Genomic DNA, 27392 nt, shown 5'->3' on the forward strand with positions numbered 1-27392 from the left:
ACCTGTAGAAGTCAAAAAGTCAAAGTTTTCCGACCCTAGTAAATAACCAATTTTAATGTCCATCAACTGATATGCTGTTTTTTTATAACAAAAAAGTTACAAATGAATAAATGAATTGACATGGAGACACAACAGTGGAGAGATAGATCATTGCACCAATGGAAACGGCTTAAAACGTTTGCAATTAAATGCATCATTTGGTGATGGTTGCATTTATCAAATACATCAACAAGACCCTTAACAAGATTTTTTCTGCTGTAGATTATTCACCATAAAATGAAAGGACATAAATCTCTCCACATTGCTGCATATCTCCTGTCACTTTATTCATTGATTTTAACGGTTCTTGAGATTGCACAAAGATGTCATGTAACACGCATGTTCTGTTCAATTGCAAATGCACATTATGCACTTTTGAAAGCCATTTTCCCTCACTTTAATATCTGTGTCGATCCTCACAAAGGATGTCTATGTGACATTTGAACATAGTAGTCTCTATTAAAAAGATGTACAGCGATTCTCTTGACAAATGCTTTTTTTCACAACATTCCAAAATCCCAAATTCTTATTTCGACTGTCAGGATAACTTCACATTATTGACATTTCCTGAATATTTAGTAAGCAAATGGACATATTTATTTGTAATATTTAATATTGTTAATGTTAAGAGCTACATACAGCCCGGTCCCAGCATTTTCAGAGAGAACCCTGTTGTCTGCCGTGTCTTTCTGTGTGTTTAAGGGGGGGAATATGGCTCCACTTTTCAGTCTGTGAGAGATCTGCATGCTCAGCTGCCTGCCTGAGAACTGCGGCTCGGCTGCCTAACACAGTTAGTTGAGCGTCTTCTGACACGCTCTGCTCATCGCTAATCACTGACGGACCATGTCCTGAGATTGACTGTGGGGGAGGGACGTGGAGGCAAAAGGGGCGTGGTGGGGGGGTGATGTAATGTTCAATGATGCTCAAGCTTGCTATGGCCAAGTTAGGGTGGTGGGGAAAGTGTGTTCAGTTCCTAGGGTGAAACTGTTCGTTTTGGGAATGTAGAAGTCGTTGGGTGAGTCTGTGTGGCATATTTGTATGGAAGGTGTGTTTGACGCTCGCATCCATTTTTAGAAACAGTCTGCTAGGACCAAGAGCGTGTGAACATCAAAGCTAGGATTGATACAAGTTATGTCCATTTTTAGGATTTATAGTTTTAACAAGTATATGGGAATAATTTTGTGTAGGAGTCACAGGCCACCCAAGAAAAAGAGATTTCGCTCTAAACTTAATACTGAGAATATATTCTACAATTGCTATAATAACACAATACAACAAGACGAAGGTGTTTGGCGGACACGACTTTGTGACCATAATCAAAGATTATAGATTTTAAAATTGATGTTAAGATTGACTAAGACAGCTATTACAATAAATGGGTGGCAGGGGGAATGCAACGCTCAAAATGGCTGCGCTAGCGAAGGAAGTCCTGCCTTAAAGTAAAAAGAGCCAATCGCCAATCGTTAAAGACTTACAATTCTCTGAGTAGGAACTTTATAAAGTCTCCTGAGGCGTTGGCCAACTTGCGTGTTGCAGAAGATACCTCAAAAAAGTGTTTTGGCCCAATTTAAGGTTAAGAGACATTTAACCCAAAATTGTAATCTTTAATCTTTAAATTTAATCTTAATTTACTCACCCACAAATTGGTCCAAATCTGTGTATGTTTCTTTTCTTCTGATGAACCCAAAGAAAGATTTTTGGAAGAATGCTTGTAACCAAAACAGTTCTTGGCCACCATTGACTACCATAGAAGGAAAAATAACAATGGTATTCAAAAATATCTTCTTTCAATATAAAGCAATTTTCCTTTCTATGGAAGTCAACGGTGGCCAAGAACTGTTTGGTTACAAGCATTTGTATTTCAAATATCTTTCTCTGTTTTCATCAGAACAAAGAAATGTGTATTTGGAACAACTCAGGGGTGAGTAAATGATGAGAGAATTTTATTTTTGGGTCAACAGTCATTTTAAAAAACATATGTTCAGCTGCAGTTGATGAAAGGTTTAATTTACTGGTAAGAAATATGTTGTTTAATTGTGATTTTAACTTGGGATGCACAGAAATTTAAATTCTTGGCCGAAGCCAAGGCCAAACAAAAATGTAACACATGGCCGAAGGACAAATATCGATAATGCTTGGTAGAATTAATTCAACCATATTTCACTTATTCAGCTGAACACCGAACATACCGAACAGTTAGTTTTGGCTGAATAATTTCAGTTGCCGAACATTCGCTGAATCCTGAAATCTGTCCTCCCCAATTCAAGTACAGTAGATGCCAAATGCTACAACTTCCCTAAAGGACTTTTCCATAATATGAATTATTTACATATAAGAACACAAACCAACACATTTCTGTAAAAGGTTACACACATGGGTTTTACAACCTTTGAATAAAGATAACACATGAATTGATCTAAAAACAACAAGCAGCTTAGAAGAATTTACTGTATGAAAAGGTGCTCTCTATAGATTAATTATTTTGATTTAAAGATGCGTTTCTTGGATGGCCGTGTGACTGAAAATGTGGAAATGAAAATAAATACTCCCATTATTATTTGTAGAATAACCGTATCCGTTTGTTGTGCCATGCAAATATGCAGCCACAACTGTGTGAGGGTTTGGATGTGTTTGAATGTGTGTTTCTATGTTTTAGTGTTTTCCAGGGGCATTTCCAGTTCCTTACACTATATTGCCTTGTTTCTCCTACTTTGCTCTAGGTGGTAGTCAACGCCCTGGTCGGTGCCATCCCTTCCATTATGAATGTGTTGCTGGTTTGCCTCATCTTTTGGCTGATATTCAGTATCATGGGTGTCAACATGTTTGCGGGCAAGTACTACTACTGCTACAACGAAACATCGGAAGAAAACTTCCTTCCCGATGTGGTCGACAACAAAACACAGTGCCTTGATCTGATATATCAGAACTTCACTGAAGTGCGCTGGAAGAACGTCAAAATCAACTTCGACAATGTGGGTGCTGGTTACTTGGCTCTCCTGCAAGTGGTGAGAATTCCTCTATTATCTGTTTAACAGTCACTACCCGACTTTAATTGATATGTACACATACAGGAGTTACATATTTCCTTAGAATCTAGTCAAGCTCTGTATGATGTTTTTCTACCACAATCTTATAGCTGTTAACTGGTTCCCTTGTTCTTTAAGGCAACATTCAAGGGATGGATGGACATTATGTATGCAGCGATCGACTCGCGAAGGGTAAGAAGTTTGGTCAGTCTGGCCAATCTTTGACGTTAGCCATTGTACTCAATTATAATGTCATTCTGTCTGTAGGTGGAGGACCAGCCAGTGTATGAGGACAACATCTACATGTACATCTACTTTGTCATCTTTATCATATTTGGCTCTTTTTTCACCCTCAACCTCTTCATTGGTGTCATCATTGACAACTTCAACCAGCAGAAGAAAAAGATAAGGGTTTTCTCTACACTTTCAGTTTAAACTTGAGACTTCACATTTATTTCTACCTTGTTAACCATTTGGTCTGTGATTTTACTATAACTTTCATGGAGATTGTAACCAGTTTTTGTATGTGGCTATACTTTGGAGGTCAGGATATCTTCATGACGGAAGAACAGAAGAAGTATTACAATGCTATGAAGAAACTTGGCTCAAAGAAGCCCCAGAAACCCATACCTAGACCCCAGGTACAGCACCCCATTTCTGATCTTTATTTTAGACAAGGATTGAGGATTTTTTTTGATGAAATCTCAAATGTGTTAATTTTTTGTCCACAGAACAAGCTCCAGGGGATGGTGTTTGACTTTGTGACACAGCAGGTCTTTGATATTTCAATCATGATCCTCATCTGTTTAAACATGGTCACCATGATGGTCGAGACAGACGATCAGTCAATAGAGACCGAGAACATCTTGTACTGGGTCAACTTCATTTTCATTGTGTCCTTCACCTCAGAGTTTGTTCTCAAACTCTTTGCGTTGCGTCATTATTACTTCACCAACGGCTGGAACATCTTTGATTGTGTTGTGGTCATTCTCTCCATCGTGGGTAAGTGAACAGTGTTTTTCTCATTTAGTTTATTATTCAGGTTTTGGATGTAGTTTTGTCATCTAAACCCCTTGTTTCTCTTCACACTAAAGGTATGTTCCTGGCAGACTTGATTGAAAAGTACTTTGTGTCCCCAACGCTGTTCAGGGTAATCCGTCTAGCTCGAATCGGCCGTATCTTGCGTCTGATCAAAGGGGCGAAGGGTATTCGAACCTTACTGTTTGCCCTGATGATGTCACTGCCAGCCCTGTTCAATATCGGCCTTCTTCTTTTCTTGGTCATGTTTATCTTTTCTATCTTCGGCATGTCAAATTTTGCCTATGTCAAGCGGGAAGCTGGCATAGATGACATGTATAACTTTGAGACATTTGGAAATAGCATGATCTGCCTGTTCATGATAACCACCTCGGCTGGTTGGGACGGTCTTCTGGCTCCCATTCTTAACTACCCACCAGATTGTGACCCAAACCTGGAGAATCCAGGTACCACAGTGAAAGGCAACTGTGGAAACCCATCGGTGGGCATTTTCTTCTTTGTCATGTACATCATAGTCTCTTTCCTCATCGTGGTAAACATGTACATTGCCATCATTCTGGAGAATTTCAGCGTTGCCACAGAGGAGAGCGCCGATCCACTATGTGAAGACGACTTTGAGTCCTTCTACGAGATCTGGGAAAAGTTCGACCCCACTGCCTCCCAGTTCGTCACCTTCGCCAAGCTGGGCGACTTCGCCGACACTCTGGAACACCCGCTACGCGTTCCCAAGCCCAACACAATTGAGCTGATCGCTATGGATTTGCCTATGGTGAGCGGCGACCGCATTCACTGCCTGGACATCCTGTTTGCCTTCACCAAACGCGTGCTGGGTGATAGCGGCGACCTGGACATGATGCGTCAACAGATGGAAGAGCGCTTCATTGCTGCCAATCCTTCCAAAATATCTTTCGAGCCCATCACCACAACTATGCGGCGTAAGCAAGAGCACATATCCGCTTCCATCATCCAGCGGGCATTCCGCGCCCATCTGATTCGCAAAGGCTTCATCTGCAAACGGTTGCTAAGCAGCAGGCTGGAGAATGGTGGAACCAATCAGGACAAGAAGGAGGGGACGCCTTCGACTGCCTCGCTGCCGTCCTACGACAGTGTGACCAAACCCGAGAAGGAGAAGCTGGACGAGAGCGACAGCAAATGCCAAAAGGGCAAAAACCAAAAAGATGTCAAGGAATCTAAGTTTTAGGAATGATGGTTCAACGCTACCGAACTGAGACTGAAACTGAAATCTATTACAAGTGTATAGAACACATCATTTGCAACTAAGTCACTGAAAATCTTTGGGGGAATAAAGGTTGTTTACAGATAACAAAACCGTTGTTCACAGATGCAACAGGAAGCCGCTTGGTGTTTACCGATTGAATGATGACCAAACCAACCAACCTATGAGCTTACTGTGCTACATCTGTGCTCAGCGACCAAGATTTTACTGTTTCAGTTGCAGCCGACGAAGCGCATCCAAACAAATTAAAGACCTATGGCAGACATCTTTGATAGGGACCAGCTGCCTAGGGACCAAACAGTTCAAAGAGACGTAAAAGCTCATAAGATGGACTCCTTTGCACCACCACATGTGGAGTGCAACATTCCTCCACTAAGGACATCGATTTCAAACACTACACTGCCGAAATCCAGCGCAAAACTCCCACTCAGTCCAGGAGGACTCCCGGACATTGCGTTTTAACCATAACCAGTAATAACAATGTAAACTCAATCATGTGGAGTGTCCGTGAAAACAAAAAACAGAACATTATGCAAGGGTTTTCAGTTGTTCGCGGTGATTTCGTCACCTTATTTGACCCACAAAAAAGTAGGGGAAAAAGTTCTGCCCATGCCATCCATCTCGTCGTCATCTCTCTGTTATACTATCAGAAAAAAGACATTTTATACATGGGCTTTCACATTGATATTGGGAAGGGGGTTTATCAGGGTTTGGGACTTATTCAGACCGAGTTCCAGGTAATAAATAAATAATTGTGCTCGTTCAATGCATAGAAATGACTTGCATGGTGGCATGTTTTGATCAGGAATCATGCATGTATAATCATAGTCCACTCGACACTGCTACTCGGACCACATCAGTGGCGGGACCATACGTTCGGATACCATCCACTAGTATTAAATTTAGATATAGCTGGGAAATGATTGGTCGATAGTAACATATTTAACTACTGGCAAGTATATTTGTACTTACCCCTCATGACGCTTGCTGATTAACTCTCTCTCATTACATGCGTCATGTAAGTATTTTGAGGTCAAAGCTATTTCACCGTTTGGATGTACAGTGTGTCAAAGAGCCGAAAATGCGTTCATACAGGTGTCTCACTGCCCTAGTCTTCAAGAAAGGTGGACATGTTCGTTGAGCTAATCTGGAGAAATGTTTCGCAGAGAACAAACCTCGATTTGATTATTTTTGCACCAGCAATACAACCAAGATTCAACTGCCCCTCAATGTGCAGCTGAGGCTCCGATTTTAGGGTCTTCAAATGTTACAGCCACCATGCCAATTAAACAATGTTTTGCCAGTCAGGACCAGGCCGCAAAGGGAGGAATTATCTTTAATGCTGATTTTTGTGGAAGTAGTCGTCGTTATGTTGATCCGTTCACATGTTTAACATTAAAAAGTTGTCCGTTTCGGTTGTTATGATTTGTCTTAAAGATGAAGGAAAGCAATCGAGTAGCCAGTTTGAATGCATCCCCTGAAAAATCAGCTATGGCCTTATACAGCAGGTACACAAGGAAGGTGAGCAACAATGATCATACTAGAAATTGGCGTTTTAACAAATTTGTAGTTTTTTTACAATCGCCAGACAGTACAAAGACTTGTAACCTCCTGAGCAAACTGCCATCTCTTGCTCCAGGTGCAAGAGAAATAGATTATGTTACAATATTTTACACAATTTAATTTGGATTTTCAAAATTGTTAATTTCCCCCTATAAGGATTCATTCTTATCCTGGTGTGGGCTAGCCCAGTATCTGTGCGTATAGAGGTAAAGTGGACCACAGACAACAAGACGCAATGGTGATACTATCGTGTCCCTGCATACCAGCGATTATAAAGTAAGATTAGACTGCCGGGGTCAGAAAGCGTTCACCACCAGAGCCAGCGTGTGTGAACGTGAAGAAAAGAGCACACAACCAGTTTACAAACCCAATTCCTCTACTTCTCAGACCTGCCTTGGTCTGCCTACTGCCTGAGGTCTCCAGATCAGTGTGGGTGCTGTGGACCTGAACCGAAACAGGCCCAGTTCCACCCTTAGACTACCGTGTAGTTTTCCTCCAACCTCATTTCAGTTTAGATGTGAAGGGATCAAATCGAACATTCTTTATTACCACTGTTATGTATCATTCAGTGTACAGAAGGGGGAAATGATGCACATGGCACAATTGCTGAAAAGAACTTTTTGGGGAAAACACTAAGCATTGTAATATATATTTTTTCTTTTAAATGGCATGCTTTGTTGTGGGTTTTGTAAATACAGAATTTTAAAGAATTACTGCTATTACTCTAATAATAAATTATAACAATGATATAGAATGGCTTCCAGCTGACGCCCTTATGTCACATATTTTCATTTTTTTCTAACACTTTTCACTTTTATTAAAGGGAATTGAATGATATACCATATCGAAGATATTCTATTAGACAAAGAATATATACATATATAATATATGTTATGTTATATATGTCTATATGTAATATACTGTACGTATGAAAGGATATATGAATGAGCACTGTAACATTTCATTTATATGCAACATGTCCAGTGGATGTCAAACGATTTATGTTGAAGACGAACTCACGCACGATTGTTATCAGCGCTGCTTTTCGATATTTTAACCAGATACTGTATGACGAGAGTTATGCTACCAGCACACCTCTGTAAACCTCCGAGTTTCTATTGACGCACCTGCAAACACGTTACATATACAAGAACGCACGTATGCCCCATCCTGCCAACGGACATTTTGTATAGTCACACGCCCGAGTCTGAAAGTCGAAACCTTCACAGAGCCAAACATGTATTCTGCTCGAAAGGCCTCCCCAAACGATTCAGTGCTGTAACTCATGGGCCTGAACAACAGAGTTTTGTATGCATTTCGTATCTGTTTTTTATGTGTTCGGTGGTCTGTTTCTAGTGCTATTTCACTGATTGTTGTGTGCCTTTTTCTGCATTTCCTCCATGTTCCTACATTTCCTAAATTGCATTTTGTCGCAATTTCGGAGGATGGTGCCATATGTGACATTTAGTTTATCGGAGGGGAAAGAGACGCAAATGGAACACAATGCAAATCAGGGACTACAGTATGAACAAGGCGTCTGGTTCACTGCCAGAGGAACACTAGAACAACCGAGCAAGCCCACTTCTTCCAGATTTGATGTTACGAAATCTTCTGATGTTCTGTTTTCTGTACTTTGTGTATCATCCACTTGGCTTGTACAAAAAATTGCTTGCCTTCAGACTTTTGTGTTCTTGCCATCTTTGAAACTCACTTTTGTATTGGTATTCAGTTACTGGACTTCCATTTTTAGCATGACTAAAATGCTTTTCCATTTCGCTGAAAAGAATTCAAAAGTGCTTTTCAAACTGTTGTTTTGTTTCACACAGTGTTGTAGGAGGTCGTATAATGGTGTGTATGGCACAACCACTGGAACTCTTAGTAACAACATATAAAAGATTGTCTTCATTTGAGCACGAAACTTTTTATTAACAATAAAGCAGCCTTCCAGTTGCACAGCGTGTTCACTGATTCACTGATTCACATACAGTAAAGCTACACCTGTCTAATGAGTACATGTGACATTAAATCTTGCGATATATTGGAAACTTCTACCGCACTGTTCGCAACAAGGATTTCATTGTTTTTAATGTTTTTTTTTCCTTTAAATGTATTCTACTTTAATTTATTTGGTCTTTTAATTTTGGTAAGGTTTGCACTTGTGTTAGTTTCATTCCTGTGTCAATTAATTTAGTTCATTCATATTTTAGGACAGACAAAGTTGAGTTTAAAGGGATAGTACACCAAATTTGCATTTATACACCCTCATGTCGTACCAAACCCGTATGAATTTCTTGTTAAGAACACGAAAAAATATATTTTGAAGAACGTTGATACTGTTATTGTAAACGACAATAGCCCTCTGGGACATTTCTCAAAATATCTTCGAGTTCGAACATCGTATGAGTTCAAATGGAATAAGGGTGAAAACCGATAACACAATTTCTATTCTTTCAAAAAATATAAATAAAAGGTCACAGATTTACCACCATCAAGTGACATTTTCATTCTAAAAAGTTTATAATTTTCAAAATAACTAATTTAAATATATGGATATTTAAAGATAAAGAAATTCTTCAGTTATAGCTTTAATCAAGCTAATGAAAATGCCAAATTTATAAGAATGCTGTTTTGCTCGGAATGAGATGTGATCCAATGTACACGTAACCAGCATCACTGAATCCCACTGCAGATGATGTCAGGAAATGTCCACGGTTCCTCTGCTACATCACAGTTTGGCTGTGAGATCGATAAAAAGCCATTAGCTCTGGGCTTAAATATCAGTGACACCCATCTGACCACCCAACCTCCCAGCTTAAATGCATCCTATCTACCAGACTTTATTTGCACATTTTCCAGTATTGCGCTGTTGAAAAGAAAATGACGTAAAATTGAAGATTACTGTGTAAATAGGCTGAAACAACAGCATATGCTGGATTGACCAGCACGACCAGTTTAAAACAGCAAATGAACTGCATGAAAACATACCAAACCAGCACATGCTGGTTTTTTCTTATTTGCTCCATTATTCGCATCGACGAAACGTGATATCCAACCCAAGTCTAAACAGCAACACATGGTACAAACCTGGACATTATCTTAAAATGTCTCTGTCTGAACCCCCACCCCTCCCCTTTTTCAGTATGTGCTCGGCGTGATGGAGAGAGAGAGAGAGAGAAAGGGTGCGGCGGAGCACTGCAGTGCAGATAAATGAATGCACCATTGCCGGCTGAGTCAGCAGCCCGCTCCCAGTTTGGCCCGCTGCCTGCACCAACTGTGTCTGAGGAGAAACAACATGCATGCAGGAAACACACACAACCAGTCAATATGTCTTGTGCCAGATCGAAGACGGACAGAGCTTTTCGCTCCCAGCGGTTCAGTTGCGCATTATAGGCGCGTGGCGCAGTGTGTTGCGCTTCTTGACCCAATTCCTTCATAGTCCATACAAATAAACCAAATCTGTGTTTTTTTTTTTGCGGTCTGTTTTGACAGTGTGCCATCATAGTTGCATATGCAATATGATGTCAGGAGGATGCATGTGTTCAATATTTAAAAAACAATATAGGCCTACATTGTAAGAAGGGCAAGGCGTTACATATTTCTTTTAAATGGTAGATGTTATATTTAAGACCTCTTATTTAGACTCAGGACATGTCTAGCCAAATCTACAATCCAACACTTTGATTTATAGTGTTTCAGACTCCACCTATAAAGACCTGTGAATCAATAAAGGGGAGAGGGGGGTTATATCACTGCCAAGTCACCCTGAAACCCACCAATCCCAGAAGCCATTGCTTTTCTCACACTCCGCCACACGAGCAGCATCACAAACTGCATTAGGAGAACTGCAGATTTGATGGATGAGTATGGATGGCGTGTGGCTCATTGACGTGTTGCATCACATATTCTTGAAAATTACTTTAAACAAGCTGCAAGAAATCATGTTTTTGGTGTTTAGGATACTCAAAGGGACACGGATATTAACACAACAGCTGTTTAAATACTTTACAAACAAAACAGCACCACTTTACAACATGGAACCTGTAATGTGGCTTCAATAAGAATGCATTAATATTTGCATACATTGGTTGTTGTATTGCATTTCGACTAAAAGAATGTTGGTAGTAACATGGTGCACATTAAAAAATCATATGGATTGGGCAGTGCTTGTTTTATGTCAGATAAACATGTGATCTCCCACACACTGTGCTTTCTGGGGAAGTACTTCTATTCAAATAGTCCCATGCATATCTGTTTATTTACATTCTGCAAGACATTGCATTAAAATGCATTAAAAAGCTGGCTATGAATGACTTATGTGATATTGCTTATTTGATCGCCGTAATGTGTCATTTAAGATACCAGTTAGACATCTATCAAATGAGTCATATCACATATTTAAATATATGTGACTTGTTTTAATCTTAAAAGACTAGAACGAATCTGTAATGTTACTTAGTCTTATAAGCTTCATGTCTACAACAATAGTGAGCGCTAACATAATACTATTACGGTTTGAAGTAAACAGCCCCTGCTAGTGGTGGCTGTTGGAATTACACGACTGTGTTCATACGTTGCAAAAATTGACACAAACAAGTCCCCTCATATATAATTTCTCCATTACCGCGCGTGTGTCGGTAAGGGAAGGTTTTGAACAAATAATCTACACAAAATATTGAAGAATGATTTGGCCTATGGGTTTGGATCATCATTTATGCTCGAAGTCTCGGAAGGGCCCGTTTCGGACACCGTACCAATTCTCGTTTACCTCTTTCACGCTTATGGATGACACAAACAACAAAACAACTGGTCTAATTTGACAGTGGGATCAATATTTGGTAAGCCGGTTTAAGTTGTCTTAAATCATCTATTTAAAATGCAAAAATGTTGAATTAAATTTACTGGTTTCACTTGACGTTCGGATGTATTTATCTGAGACTCCCTCAAGAGGGCGAAATTGCATAGGCCTAAAAGAATCAACAACAAATCACCTTCAGTTTTAAACTACACACATATAATCGTACTTTTTATACATTTCATAACATTTATAAACAATGTTAAATTGTATGGATTATTTATTTATTTTATATTCACTAAATACAAGACATGTCAAGATGAAATGAAAATGCCCGTGTTTCAGGTGCAGTACATAATAACACCTGTAGGTTGCGTAGTTGCTCGTATAAACTTGCGAGGCGGTATTGGAACAGCTGAATCATGTTCTGAGGTCAGCATCTACTCTATATACATTTAGAGCTGGAAAATATACGCAAGTTATCAGTGATGTTTAAATCACCTCATAACGTATTTTGTGCTTTTCCCTCTATCTCTAGTCTTCCAGTTACCATTTGTCAAGATATACATTTTCTGTTTTTGTTATTATCATAAGTCAGTGTTAATGCATACGTATGCTTTCATGTATACATTACTACAAACCGATTTTCTATATCTGTGATGCATGCATTTACATGCGTGGCTACATTTTTTTAAAGGGTGTGCGCCTGCGACGTATAGCAATATTAGCAGGCGGCGCCTGGATGTCCTTGCTATTTGTAATAAGCAGACTGCATGTATTATTCAGAGCTGTATGGACAGGTTCTGCCATACTCCCGACCGGTCCCCTAGGGACAAGACGCCTAAATTACTATTTCTATTTGATATATTCCCATAGCTCAGCCCTTAAAATGCATAGGGAGAAAATAGTGTGTTCTATAGGGGTCACTATGTAGCGGTCACCCTGCAGAAGTCAGAGGTGGACTAGTGGAAACAGATTTATGCATTCATTCATGTGATATATCGTAAAGCAGCAGTGTCATTTTCCTGAAGAGGTCAGAGTATTGCATCTTTTAGGTAGAGGTGTTGACCGGGCTTTACTTTAAAATATAGAATATCTGGATAAGACTTTTGTTATGATGCAAATACGATTCTTTCTGAAAGAAATGGCATATTGTTTATTTCATTTACGCAATATATTATTTGATATTTTACAGATATTCGGTCAATTATTTATTTTTCCTCCACAAAAAGAAACCGTATTGCTTAACTTTTCATGCATGTCCTGGGAAACCCCAGCAAAGATCCAAATCCTTTTTAAGGTAAACATGTTATGGAGCCTGAAGTAGTTTCATTGGTTTCTCACCAGATGCCGTTTCATGGCTGGAGCTGTGAGCTAATTACACCTTTGTTGCTAATGTTCCTGCCAATAAACACTGTAACTGAGGTCAATAGTTTAGCAGAGCCTTTTTTCTCCATTTATTTGGCCTGTTAATGATAGGATATCAGATTCCGATCTCTTTTTCCTGTGGTGGCCCCTCTCTTCGCTCCCTTGCTCTCTGCTATAGCCCGGAGGAGCGTGCAACCAAAGCTAGCATCTGGGGAGAGCCTGCTGAATGGGGCCCTTTCTTGCGAAAGCCTGCGGTCCAGCGAACGCGCTCGCTGCGCAGCGACACGCGCGCCGGCCCCCGTGAGGTGGTAGCGAGGACGGGCGCTATCAAAACAGCACTGAGAGGCTCGCTTTTCACGTCCCCTCCTTTTTCCTCCCTAAACTCACACTCTTCCTCTTCTGTCATCTCCTACTGTTCGGTTCTCACCTTTCGCCCTTTCGGTCTCTCCCCCTGTTCAGCAGTTAGAAACCTTTAGGTTGGATGAACCGTCGAGATCTGCAGTCCGGATTGAGCTGAAAGATTTATTGAAAAGTGGTGAGGCATGGTGGTCCCGAGGTCTGCGAGGAGGTCAGAGAAATGAAAATGGCTGGGCTGTCTTGTAACAAGATCATTAAAAGCGAACAAAGCTTTGCTAATGCGAAAGCCATCACTGGTTTGGCCTTCTGCTGGGGTGAGGGACATTTTGCATGAGACGCTGATTCTTCATCTAGTTAAAGAGCAGCTGAGCTATTGTATCAGGTTCGAATAATGTGTCAGATGTAGAGGCCCTAACCTTTGGTGAAGTTGTAGAGCATCCCAAGGTCACATCTTGGCACAACGAGGAAATGAATAAGAGATATATTGATGAGGACAGTTTTTTTTTACAAAGGTCGCAACTCATGTTCTGTAATGTCATGCAGTTCTTGAGATAATTTGAAGAGGAAGACTGTAACAGGTTGCACTTGTGCATCTTCATGCCAATTTTGAAGTCGTGTTTTTAATGCGTGTGAAATGTAAGCTCCACCTCCAGAGGTGACTTCCCGTGTACAGCCGTAGACTGCCGGGCCTCTCTCAGCAGAAATCCTGTTAACCCGTGACCCATCACTTGACCCACTGAAGTGTCGGAGGGAACCAAAATCAAGAGTGAAACAATGAAACACTTGAGTAAAAAGTACTCTTTTGATATCATTTACTACTGGAGATATTGTGAATCTGATGTTTATCATTTGAATGCAGAACATCGGTCAGGGATGCCATAGAATTATAATGCTGTGCTTGAAGGTCTTATCAAGGACACCAAACCACATCGCTGCCATTTTACCTGTCAACTACTTTGATGGCTTGCTGCGTGCCCCACCCACCTTCTTTTCCCTATTTTATATATTCTAAAGCTGAAGGTTGTTTAAGGAGACTGGGTTAAGGCACAATCTCAGAGTCTGTCTTAAAGGGCCAGTTCACCCCAAAATAAAAATTCTGTTTTTCTCTTGTCATTTTGAACCTGTTTGGCTTTCTTTCTTCTTGAGATAACAAAAGGTGATATTTAGAAAAATGTTGGTGGTCCCCATTGACTTGCATTGGTTTTGTGTCCATACAATAGAAGTGAAGGGGGACCAACAGTTTTTGGGTTACAACATTTTCAAAATATCTTCTTTTGTTATTTGCTGATGACAGAATTTACATTTTATTTAAATTCAACTATATCTTTAAAGACAGTGATAGCCCACAACATCATGCACTAGTGAATACGGCTCTTAGCAACTAATCGAAATGTTGCCTCTACAGATTGTTACTTAGGGATGGAGGGTTAAAAATCCAGTTTTGGTTAAATGTATAATAGAAGAAGAAAGGGTGTGGCACTACTGTCGCACATTGTGAACCACTGATAAAGCTTATCTAGGGTACACGATAACAGGCTTTCATACTTATACCATGATACTATAACATTCTAGCCTGTAAACCATGTCGCTTGAGTTCATGAATCGTCTTGTAGTTACAATAGAAAAAAGGAAGTGAGATTAGCAGCCCAGTATTTTAATTTGTGTTTCTCTATAAATGAATATAACCAACCATCTCCCTGGAACCACATTCTTTTGTCGCCACCCTGAATAGAAGTTGAATAAATGAAAAAACTTTTTTCCAGAGCCCAGCTGGTACTTGGTTACCACAGTCGAAGTGACGCCACGCATGGTGATTTGATTCTCAAGGCCAGATTAGATTTATTTCCCCAAAGTAGATAATCCACTCATCTCAGTGCCTCATGCATTGAAGAACACTCATAATTGCTGCGTTGTGATAAAGGAGGACCACTCCACGGCTTATGGGCCCGTAAAGAAAAGGCAGATCTGCTGGAACAATGACTATCGGGCCGGAGAATTAAACGCGTCACTGACCCGAGCTTTTCCCATGTGCGCATCGTCCCATTGTGTTAGGCTGATTGATTTTGACTGGGGTCACCTAAACCCGTGCTGGGAGGCATAGCGTGCTGCACACGGGTCTAAACGTTTACACGCATTCATTTAGACACATTCGCACCGGCGCAGACGCATGCCAGGGAACACAGAAGGGGCAGACCTTGGTGTGAATATGCTTAAAATTAGCGATTTTGTGGTGTTCAGTATATGTGTTTTAGCTTTGAAACCTTCTATGTTTGAATGTAAAGGAATAGTTAACCCAACTTTCTTTCTTCTGCAGAACACAAAAAAAGATGTTTTGAAGAATGTTGGTAACCAACCCAAACGGGTGTTCAGCAGATGTAAGAAAGTCATACAGGTTTGAGATGACAAGAGGGTGAGTAAATGATGACAGAATTTTTGGGTGAACTATCCTTTTAAATGTTGACAAAATAAAATACCTTTACTTCTTATCTGGAAAAAGTCGACCAAAGGTACTGATGAAGCCTTAAATGCCTTTTTGTCCTATGAGATGCTTTAAAAAATGAAAGTGTCCCTCCCCCAGTTCAAAAAACGACACACGCAAAGGTAATCCTTACAAAATAAATAGAAAATCTATATTCAAAGAGATTTTACTGGATAAAATGTGTATGTGTCAGTGTGATCAAACATTTATGGGTAATCATGCATGCACACACACCCTGCAGTACTTTTACTAATACTGTACATTGCAACCAACAAACGTTGAGGGTCCTTAACAAAAATTAGAGATGCATGTGGGCTGGCAATGGCCCTCGGTCATTGATCTATTGATCTGAAATCTATAGAGGTGAAGTTTTCCAATAAACCATCATGAATTCTTGACTGTCCTCACTGGAAGTCAAGTGAGTTGGAGAAAGATATATTCAGAATCTGTACAAAATCTGCATTGAGCATCTTGATTTTAGCCAGGATACAATGATGAAACATCAGTGAGTTACAGTATATGCAGATATAACTTTCTTCAAGTATTAATTTACCTCTATCATGAATCATGAGATAGAGAGGTCATCTGAAAACACGGCTGGGCAGAGGGGGGTGTGCGTGTGTGACCCGGTTTTTGTTCCTTCCATTAGTCTTTGTCTCTTTTGAGGTCCAGTATAGTGCAGAGCAACAGCTCCAGTGCTGTAACAAAAAACACGATACACTGTTGCAAAACAACAGATCCTGATGCTAGATACTAATTCTACCGTATGTTTAATCTGTATTTGCATTGCATTTGTATAATGTTTTGTTTTCTGGTAACATGTAATTTTTGTTTATACTGGGCAAAGTAGAAAGTGCAAGCTGCAGTTTGGTCTTTAAATGGATAGCTATGAATTCTGTAATCGTTTATCTCTATAAGGTAATTCCAAGCATCTTTTTTCAGTTCAACACACAAGACAATATTTTGAGGAATGTCCCAGTGGCTTAGCATACAATGGAAGTCCTGTGTTGTTTGGTTTCTAACTTTCCTCAACATTTCATAATTTTTGTTCTGCAGAAGAAAGAAAGTTCAAGTCTTTATGATTGTGGGATTTTAAAGGGACCAGTTGTGTTTCTTAATACAGTTTTAATGAATTGGAACTGAGGTTCCAAGCATAGAATTGATGCGAACGCAAACACATGTATCATAAACGTATTCCACGTGACTCAAACACTGTTTAGATAAGAGAGAAATTTTAATATAATATAAGCGAGTAATGATTCAAATTTTATTCGAACTGTCCCTTTAAGATGCAAGGATATCCAGTATCCTCCCATTCACTCATTAACCAAGCATCTCTATTGTGCCTGGTGCATCCCCACTGGAGCTCTGTGCTGCTGACTGACAGGTGATGGGATGCTTTTGGAAACTTACCACATGGTGGGTCTCTTGGCGGAGAGTGTAGTGCATCACCGCACCCCCAAAACTTCCTGTCCACATTGTACTTCACACTGAAGATTCTGCTGCCAGAGTGTGAATACTGCCGGTCATTCTAGTGACTTGTTGTCGTGATGTGTGTAATAGCTTTTGGCAGTAGTGGATATCTTAATCTGAGCCTCTGATGTTGCTTCTATTATGTGTGGGGGAGCTGACGAGTGTGTAAGCAAATTCACGCTCATTCCCGTGTGTGCTTGTGCATTTGAGTGACAGGACCGTGGGAGCTGTATTGAGTGGTTTAGCTAACTTTGGCACTTCAGACTTTGGAACCCCTATTCACACACACCCAAACCCCCTCCCCTTAACTTATACACGGCTCCACGCGGACTCCAGGAGCACAGCAGCGATGCGCTTTGACTCACACACACATGCATAGCCACACACTTTCACACACGCAGACCACGTCTCTTGGAATTCCAGTAGGGCCAGAAGGCATGGAGGAGCCTGATGGGAGACAATGGGCAGGGCATCTGTCATGCGTGGCTACACTCCGTCCACTCACAATGGAAAGAAGGGACCGGCGAGTGGTGCTTTTCTTTCCTCTCTCCTTTCCGGGGAGACTTCTGCACCTCACAATAGTCCTTTTGTCCCCTCGCCGCTTTTTTCAGCATTTAACCCTTTAAATCTGCTCCTTTTCTGCCAGCATTTCTTTTCAGCTTAGAAAAAGAAAGCAAAATCAGAGAACCTCCCGCAGCTTCACTGCCCAGTACATGTGGAGATATACATCTGTGTCTCTGTACTGATGTGTTTTGAGAGAGGGAAAGTCATGTCAGCATCAAGTCTTTATTGAAAGTTTTGAATTGCAGTTTTTGCTTGTGATGCATTATTTAAATGTTAAGAAGACATTTAGAATTTTAGTTTGCTTTTTGAATTTGAGTTATGTTGGTTTTCAAATTTGAAAATGTACTATTTTAACATTGTATTTTCTATTTAAAATCACTAAGAATGTAGTTTGTATTTTCACCACTATGAATGTTCATTGTGCTTTTTTAATTTTAAATGAAATTTATAATTTTAAAATTTTAAAATGTATAATCACTAGGAATATTGATTGTGCTTTTATAATTTTAATGCCATGTTAAATTTTTACTTCTTTAGTTTAAAAACTTTGATTCTGCTTTTTAAAATGTTTAATCACTTTATGTTAATTCATTAAAAATTATGCAAGCTTTTTACATTTTTAATGACATTTAGAATTTGACGTATTTTATTTATTTATTTGAAATCACATCCCTAAAATGCTGGTTCTGCTTTTACATTTCAAATGAATGTAAAGTTAAGATATAAAAATTGAATACAACGTTTGGAATGAAGATTCTGCTTTTCGAACTTTAAATGAAATTTGAAACTTTGATTTGATTTTTTTACATTTGAAATGTTAATTCTGCTTTGTGAGATTTTAAATGTTGTGTAGATAGTGATGTTTTGATTTTGCTTCTGAAATTTGAAATCCCATTTGCAATGTTAATTCTGCTTTTTGAATTTTCAGATTTCTTTTCAAATGAAACTCCTGCACTTTTGCAATCCTTTTATAATTTGAATTCCATTTATTAATTTACATTTTGATACTGTTCACTTCATTCATAAAGTGCGCTCGTTGCCTTTCTTTAATTTCTCTTCATAGCAAGTATAACATGCTTTAACACTCTCAGCTGTAGTCGTTTCTCCTTGGTTGATACCTTTCAGCGTATTGACCACTGCACGCACATGAGCGACATTCTTGCAGATAGCCAGGACGGTCCCGAACACCATTGATTACCCAATCTAGCAGTGTTTGTAGTAAGAGGACTCTAATTACCGCAGGGTCTTCTAAGCCATAGCTTTTAGCCTGTTTTCAACACACTGCCGCTCATGTAAATTGCAAATTGATTTCTCAGCCTGCCTCCCTTTCTTAAGGACTTAAGGGGTTCAAGACAGTCCACCATTGATTGGAGTCAGATCGCAATGTGTTATTGCTGTCAGCAGGAAGACTTTTCAAAGGGAAAACTTCAAGAATAGTTAATATCCAAAAGCTTTTGGCTGGCTATTTCAAGGACACTGAACGTACTCAGTGACTTGAATCAACCCAAGCCCAAAACAAACTTTAGGCCAGGTCTGTTGTGTTTTAACAGCCAGTGAAGCAGCCTAATGCTCTTTTGGAGAATGCTGGAGTTTGGAGTAAACTGAGGTGGATTGATTTACGGCTTTAAGCGTGGAAGTTGAGGCTCTCGTGCATGTCCAGGCACAATAATACACTGACTGGCAACCCCTACTGCTGTGTACTGGCAGTTAATTGTTCCCAGCTGTTGTGGCTCAGGGAACAAAGACACCTTTGAAAAGGTGATCTGTTGATTGGGGCACCAGCCTGACTTCCTTTAATGGGATGTGGATCACAGGAAAGGTGGCATCTGTGTACAGCGTTGCTGGTTCATGTGGCCCAGGGCTAACGCACAAACACTGTAACAACAGTGTTTCACCATCTGTGTGTGTTGCTTTAAATCAGTGCATGTTGTTCGTGTTTCAGAGGTGGTAGAAAAAGGAGTAAAGAAATGCGGAGGCTCTCAGAGTCACTTGTGATGTCCTCTGATGTCAGGGATCTGCTTGATGTGATTGAGTTTGTGAGTTGAAACTTCACTTCTACCATTTACCCGGCACAGAATAAATAGGTCCTTAAACATAAAAAATCTAGCTGGCTTTATATTTTGAAAATGCAAAAAGGTCAATCATATTTGGAGCTCCATCTGAAGTTTGAACACCTCTAGCTTAAAGGACTTTTAAATGACATTCATCAAGCGTAAAAATAACATTTCTAGTTATCATTACTTCACCAGGAACCCCCCTCCTAAGTGACACGAAGTGTATTAAAACAGAAGAAAAAAAAGAACAGAAAGCTGAAGACCTGCTTGACCACATGTGGTTCTACAGAAGCCTGCGCAGCCACATGTAGACAACACTCGGCTTACTTCTCTCTGCACACCAGCATAAATATTTAACAGAGCCTGTCAGCAGGACTTCACTCTGTCTAATCTCTCTCTGGGGTGGAGGGATGGAGTGGAGAAGTGTTAGCTGTCCTCAAAGAAAGAGGAAGAGAGGGAGAAGAACAAAGAAAATGAGATACAGAAAGAGAGTGACAGAAAGATCACATGCTAGACTTGTGCAATTGGTTCATACTTCCCTTTAGGCCGGTTTTCACTATCAGACAGCCCGTCTGCAGCGTGTCGTGACACGGCTGTGGCCTCCATTAACTGTGAAATTGAGGGAAAGAACAGACATTCTGCCGAAATGTTTTTAGCAGACGTTCATTTTCTCTGTATGCTGAGAAAGTGCAAACTTAAAAAAGTGTCTCAGAACATCACAGAAACCATATGGCAATAATAACTTACCCTCGCATTGTAATAGCATATTTTGCGTAGATAAGTACAACTTAAAATTCTCTGCACCCCCTCAAAAAAAATCATTGGACAAATTGGCTCCCATAGCAATTCTATATGTTGCATTAATGATGGCGTGTTTACCGCTGATGCTTCAGAGGATCAATACTTCTGATAGTTTTGATTGATATTTACAGTAAGTGGTCCTCACCAGTCGGTTATTGCCCTACAATTAAAAAGCACATGACCTTATTCCGAGTCCAGTGCATTGTGATTTCAATGAAGTGGAATGCAGCTGAAACTAAAACCGAAACCGGAGAAAGTAAGACAACACGAGCAGTCGGTCCAGGTTTGGGTGTCCATATCCCGTATAACGTGTGTGTTTAAATAGGAAACGGAGCACAGAGAGCCATAGAAACGGTAGATAGGCAGGTGACTTTTCTTAGTGTAAATAAGAGAGCATTTCAAAAAGTTTTATTTAATCTGTATTTCTAGAGGAATTGTGGCGATTCCAGTCGAGCGTTTCAACAAAATATAACCTCAGGAGTGACATAAAGAGCAATGCGAAAGACTGACAGCATGACAAGACACAAGAAAACTGTGATAAATGATACATGTGATACATGTACAAATATCCATGTCGTATCGCTTAAAGTGACAATGAACATGTTTTCTTTGACATTTTTGAGGTCTGAAAATCTACAGAGCATCTTTTCTGCTATTTAGACCTGTTCCTCCATTTTTCGTTTTCTACATATAAATGCAAATAGAAGCAATATTTGTACTTGAAATTTGGGAGAAATACTGTTAGTGATTCACAGAATAATCATTTTACCTTAACACATACCATATTGAAATGGTCTCTTAATTTTTCCTACAGCTATATGAAGGCTAAATTGTCATAGCAGAGGCATTGAGAGTGGTTAACAGTTAAAGCTGCCCCATCTGTGGCAATCACAGAAGCAATTACCCTTTATAATAACATCTGCACAGCGACCGCCTCATAGTAAAAAACTATCCACATCACCAATAATTACTCTTTAGTCCCACCCCACCTTTTATATTTGTTTATTCCAGCCTGTTCTTCAGGGCCGGTGGTGTGGGTATCGTGACTGTTGACAATTTTTTTTCCAATCAAATCAGTAAATTCATTGTTTGTTTGACATGACAGGCGCAGTCAGACACCTTTGACCCTTTGGAAGTTATGACGAATGCCCTTGCACTTTACACACAGTATCTATTGGCTGTATGCTGAGGTGAAACAACCAAACCAGCCAAACAACCAAATACTAGTGGTAAATACAACCCAAGGTAAATACTATACAGATGTTGTTATCTTATACAACATAAAGATTGCAAAGATTTATGTTTTTAAAGCTACATTTTATAGCTTTAGCCTCTACGTCGCCATCACTGTTTAAAACGTAAAATTGCAGGACAGCTTAACTTGTAATTCATTATTATAAACTTACCATTATGAAGGAGTCCATAAGAAGACAGTTTTAACCAAATACCTATTACTCTACTATTTTGTTAACTATTTTCATTGACTAAGATGTAAGAAAATAGTGAAATTATTATAGCAGCCGTGTCATAATGAACGTGTTGCATTAAAGGCCTTGAGTCTTGACGAACAGCAGGCGTGAGAGAACAAACCCAACCACATTTTCCACTGGGGTGTTTATGTGGTTGAGGTTGCGTTGATTGTTTTTCTGTGCTCAGCAAACACAAAGACTCTTAATCCTCTTTGTGTGTCTGTATTTCTGAAATCAATGGCTGGAGATGAAACCCAGGTCTGTTTAGAAATAACTAAAAATTGAAATGGTTTTCTGAAGTGTCTTTTCTCCTGTGGCCTTGTGTCAACAACATGGTCTCCAAAGCTTTTGCCATGACAATTACAGTCAAGCCTTTTCTTCCCACACATCTCATCCTCTGTTGTCTTAGCAATTTCTTCTGACAATGCTCCAAACAGACCAGATCCCAGTTAAATGGGAATAATATGGAAAATGACTTGTATGTTGACTCACTCCCCTGTCATTCTCTCCTTGCATGTTTTCTTCAATGCAGGGCCATTAAGCTATCACAGACGAGGTTTGTGGGTAATGAAACACTGTCCAGAGCTGAAGGATTCCTGCATGCCAAAGGGAGTACAGATGGAGGGAGGGGCACGTGATAGGATGATGAGGGGCAGACGCGGGGAAAGCGTGCTATCAAAGCTGAAGGAATGCAGAGGTAGACTGATGCAGTCTGGAGTTTACCCTGTCCTTTAAACACCCAATTACAACCAACAGTCCAGAGACAGACACTGTCAATGACCACAACAGTTTTGACGGTTTTGCTTGAAAATAACCATTGAGAAAAAAATGTCTTGCCAATATCTCATGTGTTTCTCCAAGAGAAAAATTACATGAAATGGTGACAGTTTAAACTTTAACTCAAGCCTGTGTTTCAGATGTTTTACTTAGAAAAGACCATCCTGCAGGAAAGAAAGATAGAAACCCAATAGAAACCTTTACAGAAATTGTAATGGTTTTCATTAAAGTACCACTATGAACCATTTGCTTTTTCTATTAAAACCATTATGAAATTCCTTTTTTCCTTGTTTTGGGGATTTTTCCAATAGGATTTAACATCCCACCAATAGTATCTATCACATACCAGTATACACCATTATAGTTTAAATTAAAGCAATACAATTTCCATTCTAACCATTAAATCCATGACATTTTTAAAGGAATAAAACAAGACTAAAATATCTTGTGTTAGTTACATACATTTCAGTAAATGGATGTGAGTAACTTCAGACCTCTTTGTGCAAGCTGGTTTTATAAGTAGTCATCATAAGTATTTCAGGGATAACCTCACAATAGGTTCATCTGAGCTGTACTTCACATGAGGCACATAATGTGTGTCCTTCAAAGAGAGAAAATTGTTGTCAAGCAAGGATTTTGCTGTTTTTATGTAGTGAGGTGAACAATTACTGTGAATAGTTTGTTGATACTGTGGACAGTTGTCTTTACTTGCGGCAGCTTTTGTTGGAACATTGTGTTTTTAAGAGTTCATAGACATAGACTTAAAAAGTATCCTCACCGTGCAGTCCAATTAAAGAACAAAATGTAATGCAGTGTTTAATGTGTTCCTTTTTATAATTTTTTGCATTATAAATATTTATCTATTGAATTTAGCAAGAGTTATCATAAGACATGTATTATATTATTTTGAAGGTGAACTACTCCTTTAATGGTTGGATATTTCCAAAACCCAGTGACAAACATAAAGGGTACATAAAGTAGCACGAGAACATTATTAGTAAAATACAAAAATACATTGTAGGGGTCAAATTGATAAATTTTTCTTTTATGCCAAAAATCATTAGGATATTAAGTAAATATCATGTTCCATGAAGATATCTTGTAAAGATACCAGAGATTTAAACGGTTCTATCTCAGCCAGATATTGTCATATTCTTACAACTCATACATCAATAAAAAGTTTATTTATTCAGCTTTCAGATTATGTAAACATCTCAATTTCGAAAAATTTACCAATAAGACTGGTTTTGTGGTCCAGAGTCACATATTGATTTACGGCAAAATTAGAAAATTATTAGAAAATAATAATAAATAATTATATTAAAATAATAATTCTAAGGATTTATTAAGTTGTAATATTTCTATGCCCTTTTTTTTCTTTTTGACACTCGCACAGCGACTGCACTGCAAGTGGAATTCATGTGCTACTATCTGTCATCATCATTAGCTTGACAAAAATTTGGTTTTCTTACACCGCCTCCATAGTGTGAGCGAGAGAAACATTCAATAATTATTGATCTCTGGACATACAACTTTTACTGGAGCGCCCATTTAATCACAAAAGCTGATTTATTGTTGCCTCTCTGACAATCCCATTAAAATGCTGTCTGGCTAATCAAGTCCATTCACTCTCCAGGAGGACTAATCTTTTACAGCCCCGGCAGAACAAATCCCCGTGGTAACAGGATTGCCGGGGAGTGCGAAGGCCTATTTGTCTGCTTTTCCTCATGAATGAAAAATAAAGTCTGTAAGAGTTTGTGATGTCGGTGTCAGATCCTCAATCAGCATTTTACCTCAGCGAAATAGACAGTCATTGTTCCAATATAATCATTCAATGTTAATAATAATGAAAACAACATTAGTGGAGACATATTCAGATGCTGTGCTCATTTAACATAGTCTTATTATTTGTCCTTATGTGATTCCACCGCTGCTGTTATTTTTTTTGTTGAAACATTTTGCAGAATGTTCACATTTTTCTGCACAACGACAGTTGTGATGAACAAACCTGAAACGAAAGTCATTATTGGCTTTCCGGTCAAATAATTTAATGCAAATTATTATCGAATATGACCACTGTTATGCGTGTTTGACATCATGAAGAAACGTGTGAGAGTCAATGACGTTTGATATTACTGCTGTCAGCCTGTGCCTCATGCATCATATTTAAATGAGAAGAAATAATAAAAAATATATATATTACAGAAAGACTAGCAGTTTTGCACATACTTGCTTTTATGATGCTTTCATAGTAAATTTTAGTCATTTTATGATGCATGACAATCACCAGAAACTTTTTGTATTTGAAACGTATTTATTCAAAGTTTTGCTTTGAGATCTACACAAAACATTTTCAGATTGCCTATCTTGTTTTTGTCCTTCAGGTTATAGTTTTCCTTTCAGTTCTGTTATCGAGTGATCTGCATTCATACCTTTTATACCACCTTCCTTGTGTGGCAGCAGAAAGATGAGTTGTTGACAGAAAGCCGTCTTTTGTTCTTCTTTGGCCTTGGAGCGTTTGTTGCAAATGCTTTGTGAGAGAACATTTGCCACGTTTGGCCTCAGCTCAGCCCATACCGTGTTTGCTCTCTGATAAGACACTGTGCAGCTCTCTCTGTGATGAGTTAGGTGTGGCAAACCCACTGGCCACATATCTGGACCATATACATTCCTGAGTCATGCAGTTATCTGAGCTATTTGGTTGGAGGCACTGCAGGCTCAAACTGCGGGTTACGCTTGGGTGGTTTCGGCCACTATACGGGCTTATAATCCTGCATGTGTGTGTTGTGATTTTATTTTTTTAGAGGCTCCCGTCTGAGGTAAAAACAAATTGATGTTCCTGTTAGAGATAAAAACAAATTGATTCCAGCGACGGCAGAATGTCCTAAAGCAAGCTATAATGAAATTGTACTTTAAAAGCCTGCAGGTTTCTCCTGTGTGGTTATATTTGAGTGAGGGGGGTTTGGTTTATGAGGTTTTCATTGTGTGTGGGGCTTCATCCACTAAATGAATTGAGAACCGGTTTAGAGTGACAGTGAAACCCTGGTGATGCTTGGGTGAGCTTTAAAGCTTTACGGAAAATGTTCACTTCTCGTGACTAAATATACACAGAGGAGTAGTCGTGCATTAAATATGTCAACTATTACCTGTTAAAATGAACTTTAGAAGATTCGCATCTTAAAATCCGGACTTGTTAAAACCTTGTGAATGTCGCATCGAATCAGCTGAGGTTATGAAATCGCCGGAGTGATATATAGGCCTATAAATCTAGGTATGTATGTCATGGTATACTGCCTTTTCTAATGAAAAAGCCCTTTTATTCAGAGACAATATCATTTTGTGCAGTGGTGGTAATTGCACTTTTGCGTTTCAGCCTCTCTGGCCCACAATGCAATCTGATATCTCCATTGTTCTGATATGCTGTCCGTGCGTCTCCTCTAGAGAGAGTTATTAAAGTAATGTTTAATATCGGCATTTGCCTCTAGCTATGTTTATATTGCATCATTTTATCGTTTTCAGCCAATTGTGTAAGATAAAGCGACTTCATATGTGCTTAGTGATCGATGCTTATTGTAGAAAGAGGTATTGACTCTCTTCTCATTGTCGAGCGGATAAAAAAAGGTGATCGTTGCGCGGTCCCTTTGTCCATATATGCATATTCCTTTTTAATTATTGGAAGTAAAAAGCGAAAGATTATTTAAAGATAAGCAGTTGGCTTGACTTATAGTTCGTTTTTATCACTCAAGCAGGACAGAGAAGTATTGACCACATCGCAGACTGCAGGTGTGATATTTTCCTCGTCTCACAAAGTGCAGAGATGCATGCAAATGATGTCGCATGGGCCACCGCGCTAACTTACTGCAACAAGCTCTTCATTAGAACGACATGCGGTAAAGCTCCTTGTCTATCGATCTAACTGCTATTGGAGGTCTGCGCTTGGATCTCATGTCCGGTGAGGCGGATCGTCATCTGGCAGGTATTGTTACAGACAGTCAGTGGAACATGAGCTTCACTGTCTGGACAGGAAACCGTCAGGAGCTTCCTAGTCTTGTTTAGACTTCTTTCACTCGAACGCACATTTCTTTGTCAATTTTACAGCAGAATATTTTCTTTTCAATAAATGTATTGCCAGGTAGAAGTAAATACCGCTCGCTTGATTTCTTTAGCTGCTTTGCTCTAAAAGATTGTCAATCTTGGAATGGCCACTGTCGGTGGAGTGGCGGTAAAGCCTTGTCGATTTCATTAAAAATGGGGACAGATGTTTGTCATTACCTTTATTGATAAGTGTGTGGTCAATAGTGTGATTTATTCAAGAGGCACAGGCTAAGCTTTAGTCACAAGTCTTACAGTGGCTT

At 39.3% G+C, this 27392-nt stretch overlaps 2 protein-coding genes across 8 annotated transcripts in view; both read left to right on the forward strand.

Moving 5' to 3' along the window:
• The window catches only part of scn8aa (sodium channel, voltage gated, type VIII, alpha subunit a), a 46132-nt gene extending 37276 nt beyond the window's left edge, over positions 1 to 8856 (forward strand). For all 6 annotated transcript variants that reach the window (XM_056733368.1, XM_056733373.1, XM_056733367.1 and 3 more), the window contains 6 exons: positions 2760 to 3044; positions 3204 to 3257; positions 3333 to 3470; positions 3602 to 3706; positions 3797 to 4067; positions 4160 to 8856. In XM_056733368.1, the coding sequence (XP_056589346.1) occupies positions 2760 to 3044; positions 3204 to 3257; positions 3333 to 3470; positions 3602 to 3706; positions 3797 to 4067; positions 4160 to 5304 (1998 nt within the window). In that variant the 3' untranslated portion in view covers positions 5305 to 8856. The remainder of the gene's footprint in view (positions 1 to 2759; positions 3045 to 3203; positions 3258 to 3332; positions 3471 to 3601; positions 3707 to 3796; positions 4068 to 4159) is intronic.
• Positions 8857 to 11519: 2663 nt separating this feature from the next.
• fignl2 (fidgetin like 2) overlaps positions 11520 to 27392 on the forward strand; it is a 46229-nt gene continuing 30356 nt past the window's right edge. For both annotated transcript variants that reach the window (XM_056732159.1, XM_056732162.1), the window contains exon 1: positions 11520 to 11738. The gene's annotated coding sequence lies outside the window, so the exon portion shown is untranslated. The remainder of the gene's footprint in view (positions 11739 to 27392) is intronic.

This window comes from Triplophysa dalaica, chromosome 20 (genome assembly GCF_015846415.1).
Source record: "Triplophysa dalaica isolate WHDGS20190420 chromosome 20, ASM1584641v1, whole genome shotgun sequence".
NCBI lineage: Eukaryota > Metazoa > Chordata > Actinopteri > Cypriniformes > Nemacheilidae > Triplophysa > Triplophysa dalaica.